Consider the following 12,500-nt stretch of genomic DNA (forward strand, 5'->3'; position numbering starts at 1 on the left):
TTCATAAAAAAAGGGGGGGGGGGTGTTGTGGCATGCTTTTGATTTTGTTGTCACAATTTCATAATCTTACATATGAGTCATACTGTTTTCTGGACTATTTTGTTAATCATACATGTTTGTACCTGTGTGTTGATCAGGCATGAAGCAGTCCTGAAGGTGACACCGCAGAGTCTACACAAAGTGGTGCACAAGGCCAGCCAGGAGCTGAAGCAGGAACAGAAGAAGAAGAAGAAGGACCAAGACAATGACAGTGACAAGGAGGAGGAGAAACAGGTGGTCAAAGCTAAACCTGAAACGTGAGTCACACTCTTCATAAATAGCAAAACTATGGTGACTGCGCATGAGAGTTAGAAATAAAAAGACCAAAAGAGACTGTACTCACGTGTTAACAAAGACAATACAAGTCACAATGTTCGTTGTTTCGACCCTAGGGTCTCAGGAACACAGAACGTGAAACATAGCGGATTAAAGAAGAAGACAGACAATAGAACAGAACGAAAAACTACAGATGAATAGTTAAAAGTAATATACAATGGAACACACAACCCCCCCCCCCCCTCCCTTTTTATGACCCCCAGATTTAAGACACACACCCCACCTACCCGTTAGATCATTTTCTTAGATTTTCTGTTTAGAACCTCTCTAAATTTACCCTCATTTCAAGTCTGATTCTCTCAGATTTGTGGAGATCGTAACAGGACACCTACAGGGCCAAGCAGAAATGTCATTGCGTCAAGTGCATCTTTTCATAAGAGGAACAATCTCTAAAAAAAAAACCACCCAGACATGCTTAACAAGTGTATCTTTGTTCATGGTGTCCAATCAGTAGATAGTTCTCACATTTCAGGTAGGGTACTGTTTAGGAATACCTGACTAGAAATACATTCATCCCTGATCTGGAAAGAATGTTTTCTTTTTGCAGCGTGGAAGAAATCCTTCAGGATTCTGATTTTGACGACGAAGAAGAAGACAGGAAACGATCATCAGAAAAACAAGGAAATAAAGGAGGCCAGCGCCAAGCCTGGATAAAGGAAGGAGACGAAGATATCACAGATCTGATGGATACCAGTGCTGCCAAGAAAGTCATGGGTGAGAACTTTTTTCCATTGTATTGGCAGCGGTCTTCTTGTTGGAAAGACTGTTTCTGATATTGTTTTTGCTGCTGCCTTAAAGGCATATGTACGCGCTCCCGTGTTTACAAAGTGTAGTTTGCCCATAATCGATGTCAAACGCACCATAAGACCATGTAATGACGATATGTCGCCATGCGCGGACCATATACATGCATTACAGCTTGTTTTCGAGTCTCAAAAACTTTGGATGTAAACAAAGACGCGGAGTTATTTCCCTTGCGTCAACGCTACCTCTGTTGGCAAATCTATAAATAGGACGATCCAGATCAAAATGAAAATTAACATATCTCAACATTGAAGGGGTCCTAGACCACAATATTTTGCAGGGAACTTAATTTAGCATGTCTCCAGCTGTTGGTAAAGCAATTAGCGTGTATAGTCATCGAGTACATATGGCTTTAAGGTTAAGGCTTATTAATCAAAGGTTACAGGATATCATCATCATCATAGCTGTCATCGTGGTTGTTGTTTTCCTAATTGACAACATTGTTATCATCAGTATAGATTTTGTTAGCATCATCTGTGTTGATATCTTTGTTTTCATCTTCTGTGTTGACATCTTTGTTTTCATCTTCTGTGTTGACATCTTTGTTTTCATCTTCTGTGTTGACATCTTTGTTTTCATCTTCTGTGTTGACATCTTTGTTTTCATCTTCTGTGTTGACATCTTTGTTTTCATCTTCTGTGTTGACATCTTTGTTTTCATCTTCTGTGTTGACATCTTTGTTTTCATCTTCTGTGTTGATATCTTTGTTTTCATCTTCTGTGTTGACATCTTTGTTTTCATCTTCTGTGTTGATATCTTTGTTTTCATCTTCTGTGTTGACATCTTTGTTTTCATCTTCTGTGTTGACATCTTTGTTTTCATCTTCTGTGTTGACATCTTTGTTTTCATCTTCTGTGTTGACATCTTTGTTTTCATCTTCTGTGTTGATATCTTTGTTTTCATCTTCTGTGTTGATATCTTTGTTTTCATCTTCTGTGTTGACATCTTTGTTTTCATCTTCTGTGTTGATATCTTTGTTTTCATCTTCTGTGTTGACATCTTTGTTTTCATCTTCTGTGTTGATATCTTTGTTAGCATCATCTGTGTTGATATCTTTGTTTTCATCTTCTGCATCATTATTGTGGACTCTTTATTGTAATCGTTGTTATTGCCATCATCTTTTCTCATGTTGTTTATTATACCAAGTTTGCTGATCATGACTTTAAGTGCATTCACAGAATGTATTACCCCTTTCTTTCACTCATCCACCCACCTTTTCTCCCTCCTACAGGGGAACCCTACCTCTCCACCCACCTTTTCTCCCTCCTACAGTGCAACCCTACCTCTCCACCCACCTTTTCTCCCTCCTACAGTGGAACCCTACTTCTCCACCCACCTTTTCTCCCTCGTTCAGTGGAACCCTACCTCTCCACCCACCTTTTCTCCCTCGTTCAGTGGAACCCTACCTCTCCACCCACCTTTTCTCCCTCCTACAGTGGAACCCTACCTCTCCACCCACCTTTTCTCCCTCCAACAGGGGAACCCTACCTCTCCACCCACCTTTTCTCCCTCCTACAGGGGAACCCTACCTCTCCACCCACCTTTTCTCCCTCCTACAGGAGAACCCTACCTCTCCACCCACCTTTTCTCCCTCCTACAGTGCAACCCTACCTCTCCACCCACCTTTTCTCCCTCCTACAGTGGAACCCTACCTCTCCACCCACCTTTTCCCCCTCCTTCAGTGGAACCCTACCTCATCCACCCACCTTTTCTCCCTCCTACAGGGGAACCCTACCTCTCCACCCACCTTTTCTCCCTCCTACAGTGCAACCCTACCTCTCCACCCACCTTTTCTCCCTCCTACAGTGCAACCCTACCTCCCCACCCACCTTTTCTCCCTCCTACAGTGCAACCCTACCTCTCCACCCACCTTTTCTCCCTCCTACAGTGGAACCCTACCTCTCCACCCACCTTTTCTCCCTCCTACAGTGGAACCCTACCTCTCCACCCACCTTTTCTCCCTCCTATAGTGGAACCCTACCTCTCCACCCACCTTTTCTCCCTCCTACAGGGGAACCCTACCTCTCCACCCGCCTTTTCTCCCTCCTACAGTGGAACCCTACCTCTCCCCCACCTTTTCTCCCTCCTACAGTGGAACCCTACCTCTCCACCCACCTTTTCTCCCTCCTACAGGGGAACCCTTACTCTCCACCCACCTTTTCTCCCTCCTATAGTGGAACCCTACCTCTCCACCCACCTTTTCTCCCTCCTTCAGTGGAACCCTACCTCTCCACCCACCTTTTCTCCCTCCTTCAGTGCAACCCTACCTCTCCACCCACCTTTTCTCCCTCCTAGAGTGCAACCCTACCTCTCCACCCACCTTTCTCCCTCCTATAGTGGAACCCTACCTCTCCACCCACCTTTTCTCCCTCCTACAGTGGAACCCTACCTCTCCACCCACCTTTTCTCCCTCCTTCAGTGGAACCCTACCTCTCCACCCACCTTTTCTCCCTCCTTCAGTGGAACCCTACCTCTCCACCCACCTTTTCTCCCTCCTACAGTGCAACCCTACCTCTCCACCCACCTTTTCTCCCTCCGAGAGTGCAACCCTACCTCTCCACCCACCTTTTCTCCTTCCTATAGTGGAACCCTACCTCTCTACCCACCTTTTCTCCCTCCTACAGTGGAACCCTACCTCTCCACCCACCTTTTCTCCCTCCTACAGTGGAACCCTACCTCTCCACCCACCTTTTCTTCCTCCTACAGTGGAACCCTACTTCTCCACCCACCTTTTCTCCCTCCTACAGTGGAACCCTACCTCTCCACCCACCTTTTCTCCCTCCTATAGTGGAACCCTACCTCTCCACCTACCTTTTCTCCCTCCTATAGTGGAACCCTACCTCTCCACCCACCTTTTCTTTCTCCTACAATGCAACCCTACCTCACCACCCACCTTTTCTCCCTCCTACAGTGGAACCCTACCTCTCCACCCACCTTTTCTCCCTCCTACAGTGGAACCCTACCTCTCCACCCACCTTTTCTCCCTCCTACAGTGGAACCCTACCTCTCCACCCACCTTTTCTCCCTCCTACAGTGGAACCCTACCTCTCCACCCACCTTTTCTCCCTCCTTCAGTGGAACCCTACCTCTCCACCCACCTTTTCTCCCTCCTATAGTGGAACCCTACCTCTCCACCCACCTTTTCTCCCTCCTATAGTGGAACCCTACCTCTCCACCTACCTTTTATCCCTCCTACAGTGGAACCCTACCTCTCCACCCACCTTTTCTCCCTCCTACAGGGGAACCCTACCTCTCCACCCACCTTTTCTCCCTCCTTCAGTGGAACCCTACCTCTCCACCCACCTTTTCTCCCTCCTATAGTGGAACCCTACCTCTCCACCCACCTTTTCTCCCTCCTACAGTGCAACCCTACCTCTCCACCCACCTTTTCTCCCTCCTACAGTGGAACCCTACCTCTCCACCCACCTTTTCTCCCTCCTATAGTGGAACCCTACCTCTCCACCCACCTTTTCTCCCTCCTTCAGTGGAACCCTACCTCTCCACCCACCTTTTCTCCCTCCTATAGTGGAACCCTACCTCTCCACCCACCTTTTCTCCCTCCTACAATGCAACCCTACCTCACCACCCACCTTTTCTCCCTCCTACAGTGGAACCCTACCTCCTCCCCCCCCTCCCCCACCTTTAAGACCCCCCCCCCCCATTTCAAGACTTCCCATCTTTTAAGACCTTGCTTTTTCAGATTATCAGTTCAGAACTTGTGTAAGTTCACCTCCTTTCTTAAGACTCCCTCTTTGTTAAGACTTAAGAGTTTTGGACTGGGTGGCCGAGTGGTAACGCACTTGCACTTGCGCTCAGAAGCGAGTTCGACCCTGGGTCAGGGCGTTAGCAATTTTCTCCCCCCTTTCCTAACCTAGGTGGTGGGTTCAAGTGCTAGTTTTTCGGATGAGACGAAAAACCGAGGTCCCTTCGTGTACACACGATTGACAAAAGGGTCTTTCCTGGCAAAATTGTATAAGCATAGATAAAAATGTCCACCAAAATACCCGTGTGACTTGGAATAATAGGCCGTGAAAAGTAGGATATGCGCCGAAATGGTTGCGATCTGCTGGCCGATGTGAATGCGTGATGTATTGTGTAAAAAAATTCCATCTCACACGGCATAAATAAATCCCTGCGCCTTGAATATGTGCGCGATATAAATTGCATAAAATAAAAATAAAATAAATAAAAAAATAAATCCCTGCGCTTAGAACTGTACCCACGGAATACGCGCGATATAAGCCTCATATTGATTGATTGATTGATTGAAGAGTTTTGGAGGACTTATGATTTAGGTTCCACCCCCTTTGCTTTCCAAAGCGGTGTTTTTTAACATCTTGTGTATCTGTCCATTGCAGCAAGCAAACCCAAAACGTCAGAGGAGCAGGCTCAAGCCAGGGACAGAGACAGGGACCACGGGTTCAAGATAGCGCCTGACGGACGCTTCATCATCACAGAACCCAAAGATGACAGAGGTACATATTTATGTTTTTCTAAGTTTGACCAGAAGGTCATTTCTTTGAATGTGCTTGGGTGGAGTGGTTTATGAAGTTGATACTTTTTTGTTTAATACATTTTATACAGTTTTTGTTAATATGATTATTGCTTCCCTTATGTTCCAGCAATTGTGGTGCTTGGTTTTGTTCCTTTTTTGTGAAACTAGCAGTCTTTTTCAGTATATTAGTATGTGTACATGAATCTTGTTGATGCAACATTAATTTCCAGGTGGGTTTCTGGCATTTTCAAAGCTCCAGGGATCGCCATTTTCTCTCCCACATTTTTGCAGAATAAAAATCATTATACTGTTTAGGCTTTTTAACAATATGATGATCTCAAGTTTGCTTTGTCCGCATTGCAAATACCAGTCTTGGTCAGTAAGCTACTATCTCTTTTTACATTTAGTCAAGCTTTGACTAAATGTTTTAACATAGAGGGGGAATCGAGACGAGGGTCGTGGTGTACGTGTGTCTGTGTGTGTGTGTGTCTGCCTGTCTGTGTGTGTATGTAGAGCGATTCAGAGTAAACTACTGGACTGTTCTTTATGAAATTTGACATGAGAGTTCCTGGGTATGATATCCCCAGATGTGTTTTTCTTTTTTTGGATAAATGTCTTTGATTACGTCATATCCGGCTTTTTGTAAAAGTTGATTTTTCAATAAAATTGATTGCAATTTTGGCCAAGTAATCTTCGACAAAGGCCGGACTTTGGTTTTGCATTTCAGCTTGGAGGCTTAAAAATTAATTAATGACTTTGGTCATTAAAAGTCTGAAAATTGTAATTAAAATTATTTTTTTAATACACGATCCAAAATTACGTTCATCTTATTCTTTATCATTTTCTGATTCCAAAACCATATAAATATGTTATATTCGAATTAAAAACAAGCTCTGAAAATTAAAAATATAAAAATTATGATTAAAATAAAATTTCCGAAATCGATTTAAAAACAATTTCATCTTATTCCTTGTCGGTTCCTGATTCAAAAAACATATAGATATGATATGTTTGGATTAAAAACAAGCTCAGAAAGTTAAAAAGAATAGAGATACAAAAAAGCGTGTTATCCTGCTCAGCGCGACCACTGCCGCACTATTCTGGCTTGTCGATTTCACTGCCTTTGCCACAAGCGGTGTACTGACGAAACTACGAGTATGCGGTCTTGGTGAAAAAAGCAGTGCGTTCAGTTTCATTCTGTGAGTTCGACAACTTGACTAAATGTTGTTATTTTGCCTTGCGCGACTTGTTTTTCAATAACATCTGTTCATTTTGTCAGGTGAGAAGATGGAATCAGACGAGGAAGATGACCTGGATGATCTACTGACAACACTGGAAGGAGGCTCTGACGTAAGAACCAGAATCAGTTTGGTTGCTTTTATGTCAAGTTGGGTTTGTATGCTCAACTGTCTGGTGTGAGATGACATTAATTTACTGTGTAACAACCAAGTTACTGGTATAAATTGGGGGGGGGGGGCAGTCGGTTTGTAACATTTTCTCTTGAATTGTCTTTCTGCCTTTTTCATGTATTTTGCCTGAAGTGCTTTGTTACGGTTACTTCAAGGGAAAGAATCTGAAGATGAGGAATAGAGTGAGTTACAGGCAAATGAAAAGTAGACTGTGTATTGTCTACATCGTCACAAGCAAGTTTGAAATATGTAAACCTGATGAATGTTGGGGGGGGGAAAGAACCACTTGAAGTTTATGAGGGACAGTGCCTCTTGTGAATCTTGCATAAAGTTGCATCGGTCATTTATTTCATAATTGTCCTGTTTGCAGAAAAAGAGACGCAAGCGGCTAAGGGATGATGCTAAACATGCACAGGACGAACCAGGAATGAAATATAAAGGTACAGACATTTTACCACCACGGCACACAGCTGTTCTCATAGACAAGCATTATTACCATGAATGTCGTGTCTCGAGTTTTTGAACATACTCTTAGCAATTTTGGTGAGGTGATACAAAATTTGCAAAAATGATCTCAGCTCAGAATTTGTGCATGTGTCTTCTCAGTGTCCTGGGCCTGGTGACATAGCTGGGCAATCCAGTGGAAGAGCACTTGAGCACTTAGCTTAATTTAGCTTCCACTTCAAGAGTGTAATTTAAACAATTGCTGGTGAGATGCTTTAAAGGTGGTTTCAAGTCTGACAGTGTTAAACTGGCATGTCAAGTTCTGAAACAGACAATAAAATAATTCTGATACCTTGTTGGAAAACAAGCTTTTTTGTCAATTTGAGGGGAACATATTGTCATCTGTTTGATCTTTATCGACAGAGGCCGGACGCTCGAAACCAGGACAACTGGGAATTTTCACTTTGAAAATGAAACACTTTAACTTTGAGTTTACCCGCTTGTCACCCAGCTGTTTGGGATTAAAACCTTTTGAGAATGAAGACACTTTTAGATATTGCCATTTCTAATGATGCATTGGAGAAAAACTTGCACTAGTTATGCCAGAAATACCATAATTGGGATTTGTGTCAGTGTGTTGAGAAATGCGTACAATGATACATTGCATCCGTCTGTGTTGCAGCTGGTGGGGCTGGAATCCATCGTCCTTTGGAGCGCAGTAGAGCTGAACATGGCTCAGAATACAGAGCAAAGGTATGTACACTACATTGGGTGTGCACGTTAAAGATCCCACGATTGACAAAAGGGTCTTTCCTGGCAAAATTGCTTAGGCACAGTTAATAATTGTCTACCTATACCCGTGTGACTTGGAATAATAGGCCGTGAAAGGTAAATATGCGCCGAAATGGCTGCAATCTACTGGCCGTATAAAATTTCATCTCACACGGCATCACTGCAGAGCGCCTAGAACTGTACCCACGGAATATGCGCGATATAAGACTCATTGATTGATTGATTGATTGACTTTATCCCGAAATGCATGGAGCACTGCTTCTATTATTTTTTTTATTTTTTTTTAACATGGTTTTTATTCTTTTTAAATACATGTATAACAACACAACAACAGCACCACTAACGTAAGAAACACAAGCACACAAAAAACGTACATTCGCTGCACGACAAAAGCTTCTATTATTGACAGGTATGTCGTTTAGCGTCGTCAGTTGATGCAAGTCCGGAACTTATTTCAAATGGCATGATATGCTGTCCTTAACTGACCGTCACTTTGTGAAGTCTCTTTACCAGACATTCAGTGCCAAAGCTTCGTGCAGCCAGCTTTGCGAAGTAGACTTTGCCCAATGAATTTGAGGCTTAAGACATTGCTGTATTTTCAGCAGAATTGCCGGTCTTTTTCACAGTGGTGGGAAGATGATGCCAAGGACTGCCTTAAAATACCCATAATAGAAAAAACATGCACGGTCATTTTGGCAAATTTAGATCAAGCATAGCAGCATCCCTTAATCATGTGATGTATCTAGTTGTTACATTCAACAAATGAAAGTGAATGATTGTGTTAGGGAACAAATGGCATTGTAAGCTACATTAAAACTGATTCGTATGCTCTCAGTTAAGACCCGTGGAAGTGACTTAACATGCAGAGAGAGCTGTAAAGGGTGTTCATTCATTACGTGAAATCACTTCTGTGGATCTTCATCATGCGAATTACAGTCAGTTCAAGGGTGTTAACAAGAAGAACAAGAATTTATGATTTTTTCGATCACCATATAGGGCGGGGATGTAGCTCAGTCGGTAGCGCGCTGGATTTGTATCCAGTTGGCCGCTGTCAGCGTGAGTTCGTCCCCACGTTCGACGAGAGATTTATTTCTCAGAGTCAACTTTGTGTGCAGACTCTCCTCGGTGTCCGAACACCCCCGTGTGTACACGCAAGCACAATACCAAGTGCGCACGAAAAATATCCTGTAATCCATGTCAGAGTTCGGTGGGTTATAGAAACACGAAAATACCCAGCATGCTTCCTCCGAAAGCGGCTTATGGCTGCCTAAATGGCGGGGTAAAAACGGTCATACACGTAAAAGCCGTGGGAGTTTCACCCCATGAACGAACAAACAAACAAACAATTCACCATATAGCATAAAAGCCATTGGTATTTGTCCTGGTATGGAAACAATTATACATAAATACACTCCTTGCTTATGTGGAGGTGCACGGTACTGGACCAAATGTGTTTCGGGTCTTTTAAACAGAACATTTTTAAATGTTATTGAAGTCAGATTTACAGGTAACAGTCTATCTTCTCTTCTTGTCGTTTGCCTTTAAGGTAACGGTCTATAATTCTTTTGATATCTCCTGTAGTAGGAGTGGCCTCTTCGTAATATGCAGTTCCTGTCTTGCTGTTTGTATTTTCATTTCTTCTTGTTTATCTGCTTAACCCTGCTATTTTGTATTTCTCTGTTTCACTTTATCAGAAGGCTGGAGGAGATATCAAGAAGGCTGGAAAACATGATCCTTATGCATATGTACCACTGAACTTTGCCAACCTCAATAAAAGGTAAGCTTTTTCATCACTGCATGTTTTAATGGGATTCAGACAAAGATTGTGATTCTTTGTAATGAGTTTACCTGGAGTTGTGTAAATCATGTTAGAAAATGAGTCTAAAAGGAAGAGTCCTTTCAAGTAGTCCTTAACTATTTTTTCGAAAAGAGACCCCATTATGAAGTTTCTTTCTTTGTTTTCCTGTTTATTTGTCACAAATGTCAGACTGCCTGTACTTTTTAATCAGATTTGAGGAAGCTTTGATGGTTTGAGCAGTTTATATTGTGTGATACAGTAAATCAAATTTAAGATTATTTCAGAGATCCCCCTTTTTAAGACCCTGCTTTCTCAGATTTTCTGTTTATAAGGTTTGTAAATTTACCTCCATTTTTAGACTCCTTCTTTTTGAGTCCAGATTTTCTCAGATAAAGGCCAATCTTAAAAGGGGGATACAATCATATTTTGTTGTCCGTGAGAAACTTGACCATGCTGCGCACTGAAACCGTCTTTTCTCTGATGGATCAGGAAACAAGCCAAGCTGAAGGGGCAGTTCGCTGGACTGGTGAAGGGAGCAAGGAAAGGAGTGCTGAAAGCAAAGAGAGGCAAAACGAAGAAGAGATAAGCTCTGATGAATGTCGTCAGAAAATTTTGTGAAGCGATGATGAGCTCCAGAGAAAGTTTTTCGAAAATGTAAGAAGGGATGAATTTGGGTGACAGTCTGCAGAAAATTCAAGAAGGGATCAACTCTGGTGAAAGTCTTCTGAAAAATTGAGAAGGGATGAGCTATAGTGACAGTCTTCTAAATGTATTGGAGAAGAGACAAATCCACTGTTACAATCTTCAGAAAGGGATGAGAAGTTGGGGTCCATGAATTTCTCACACACATTGAAGCAGAGATGAGCTCTGGAGACAGTTTCAAGTAGACTTTGTTTTTGATTTGATCTGCAGTTGAGGCCAGTGTTCACTGAGTGCGTGTGCAAAAAGACTTTAACGATTTCAAAATACAACCAGAAACATATGGCAGTTCTTTCAGTCAAAGAGAATTGTAGTACACAGTGGAACTTGTTGAGATGTCAATGGCATTAAGCAGTGAGTGAGTGGGTAGGATTTGTTTGATTTATTGTTTGTTTGTTTGTTTGTCTGTGTGCTTAACAACAAGTCTTGCTACATCATGCATGCACTCTTCCGAACAGTTTGATATCTGACTTTATTATAAACAGGCCTGTAGTCCCCTCCTCCCCCCCTCCCCTTTTCCAATTAATATGGTTCGAGTGTGTCTCAGATAAACAACACTGTTATCAGTATGCTTGTAAGTTTTCATGTTGCACATTCTTGAATACATAAAATGTTAAACAAACCTTGCATGTTTTTGGTTTTTTACTTTGGTGTGTTTGTGTCTTTGGTATTGTGTCATTATTCTCTGCTGACTGCTCCAACTTTTTAATCACCGAAAACTTATTTGACAAACTGTTCAAGGGTGATGCTTGAGCAAGAAACTTCTCCACTGAAAGGAGACAACATATTTGACAAAATAATATTACATCATATAACATCATTTAGAAGGGAGGCATGCCTCCTAGTGAGTGTGTGTGTGAAGTTTGTGTGTGTGAAGTTTGTGTGTGTGTGTGTGTTCACATACACTGAGCACAAAAAGTTAAGGATATTTTTTCAGTGGTATAGCCCAGATGTTAAACAGCAGTGTTTGGGTCAGAAAGATACAAACAAAAACAGACAAAAAAGGAAAGAAAGAAAGAAGCAAACAAGATGCATGCATAATACAAAATAATGTGTATGTGTTTACAAAGTAGGAATATAACATTGTATTGAGAGAGAACTTGATTTTGTTTAATCGTTTAGTGGAAATCCGATTTTAACAACTTCAATAAACAAAAGAATTACACAAACTTCGAAGCTAAACTGCCATCCCATAGTCCTCACTGATTCAAAGATTTGTTCAACAAATAGAGAGAGAGAGAGAGAGAGAGAGAGAGAGAGAGAGAGACTGAGAGAGAGAGACTGAGAGAAAGAAAGATCAAATTAAATCAAATTTTATTTTACGAGGGCATAATCAATACAAATGAGGTTTTCTTCAACCAGAAAAAACAGAATTCACAGGACTATGTACACATTACAGGCTCAGTTTTCGCGTTCTTACGTTATGTACAGAAGTTGGAATTTACCCAACGTGATACATATTTGAACAAAATGTGAACGTCAAAAGTAAGTTTTTATATGATGAAACACTGATGCTATGGACAAATATGATCAATAATTATGAACATAAATCAAAAACGAAGTCTTTCATCACTGAGCATGTGACTTTTCGTATTATGACATTAAATATAATGAAAGGTGTTTCTTGAAAGAATTGAGACTCGTTCGGAATCGAACCGATTCCGGGAGAGAATTCCACACGACG

The 12,500-nt window shown here is 41.9% G+C and overlaps 1 protein-coding gene across 1 annotated transcript in view; it reads left to right on the top strand.

The window, feature by feature from the left end:
- The window catches only part of LOC138981637 (RRP12-like protein), a gene marked incomplete in the record, with an annotated part of 40,672 nt that extends 29,233 nt beyond the window's left edge, over positions 1-11,439 (top strand). The window contains 8 exon segments of the mRNA XM_070354630.1: positions 138-296; positions 923-1,089; positions 5,538-5,654; positions 6,954-7,024; positions 7,454-7,523; positions 8,210-8,280; positions 10,014-10,096; positions 10,607-11,439. Of these exon segments, the coding sequence (XP_070210731.1) occupies positions 138-296; positions 923-1,089; positions 5,538-5,654; positions 6,954-7,024; positions 7,454-7,523; positions 8,210-8,280; positions 10,014-10,096; positions 10,607-10,703 (835 nt within the window).
- Positions 11,440-12,500: the final 1,061 nt, after the last annotated feature.

The sequence above is a fragment of the Littorina saxatilis genome, linkage group LG12 (assembly GCF_037325665.1).
Source record: "Littorina saxatilis isolate snail1 linkage group LG12, US_GU_Lsax_2.0, whole genome shotgun sequence".
Lineage (NCBI taxonomy): Eukaryota > Metazoa > Mollusca > Gastropoda > Littorinimorpha > Littorinidae > Littorina > Littorina saxatilis.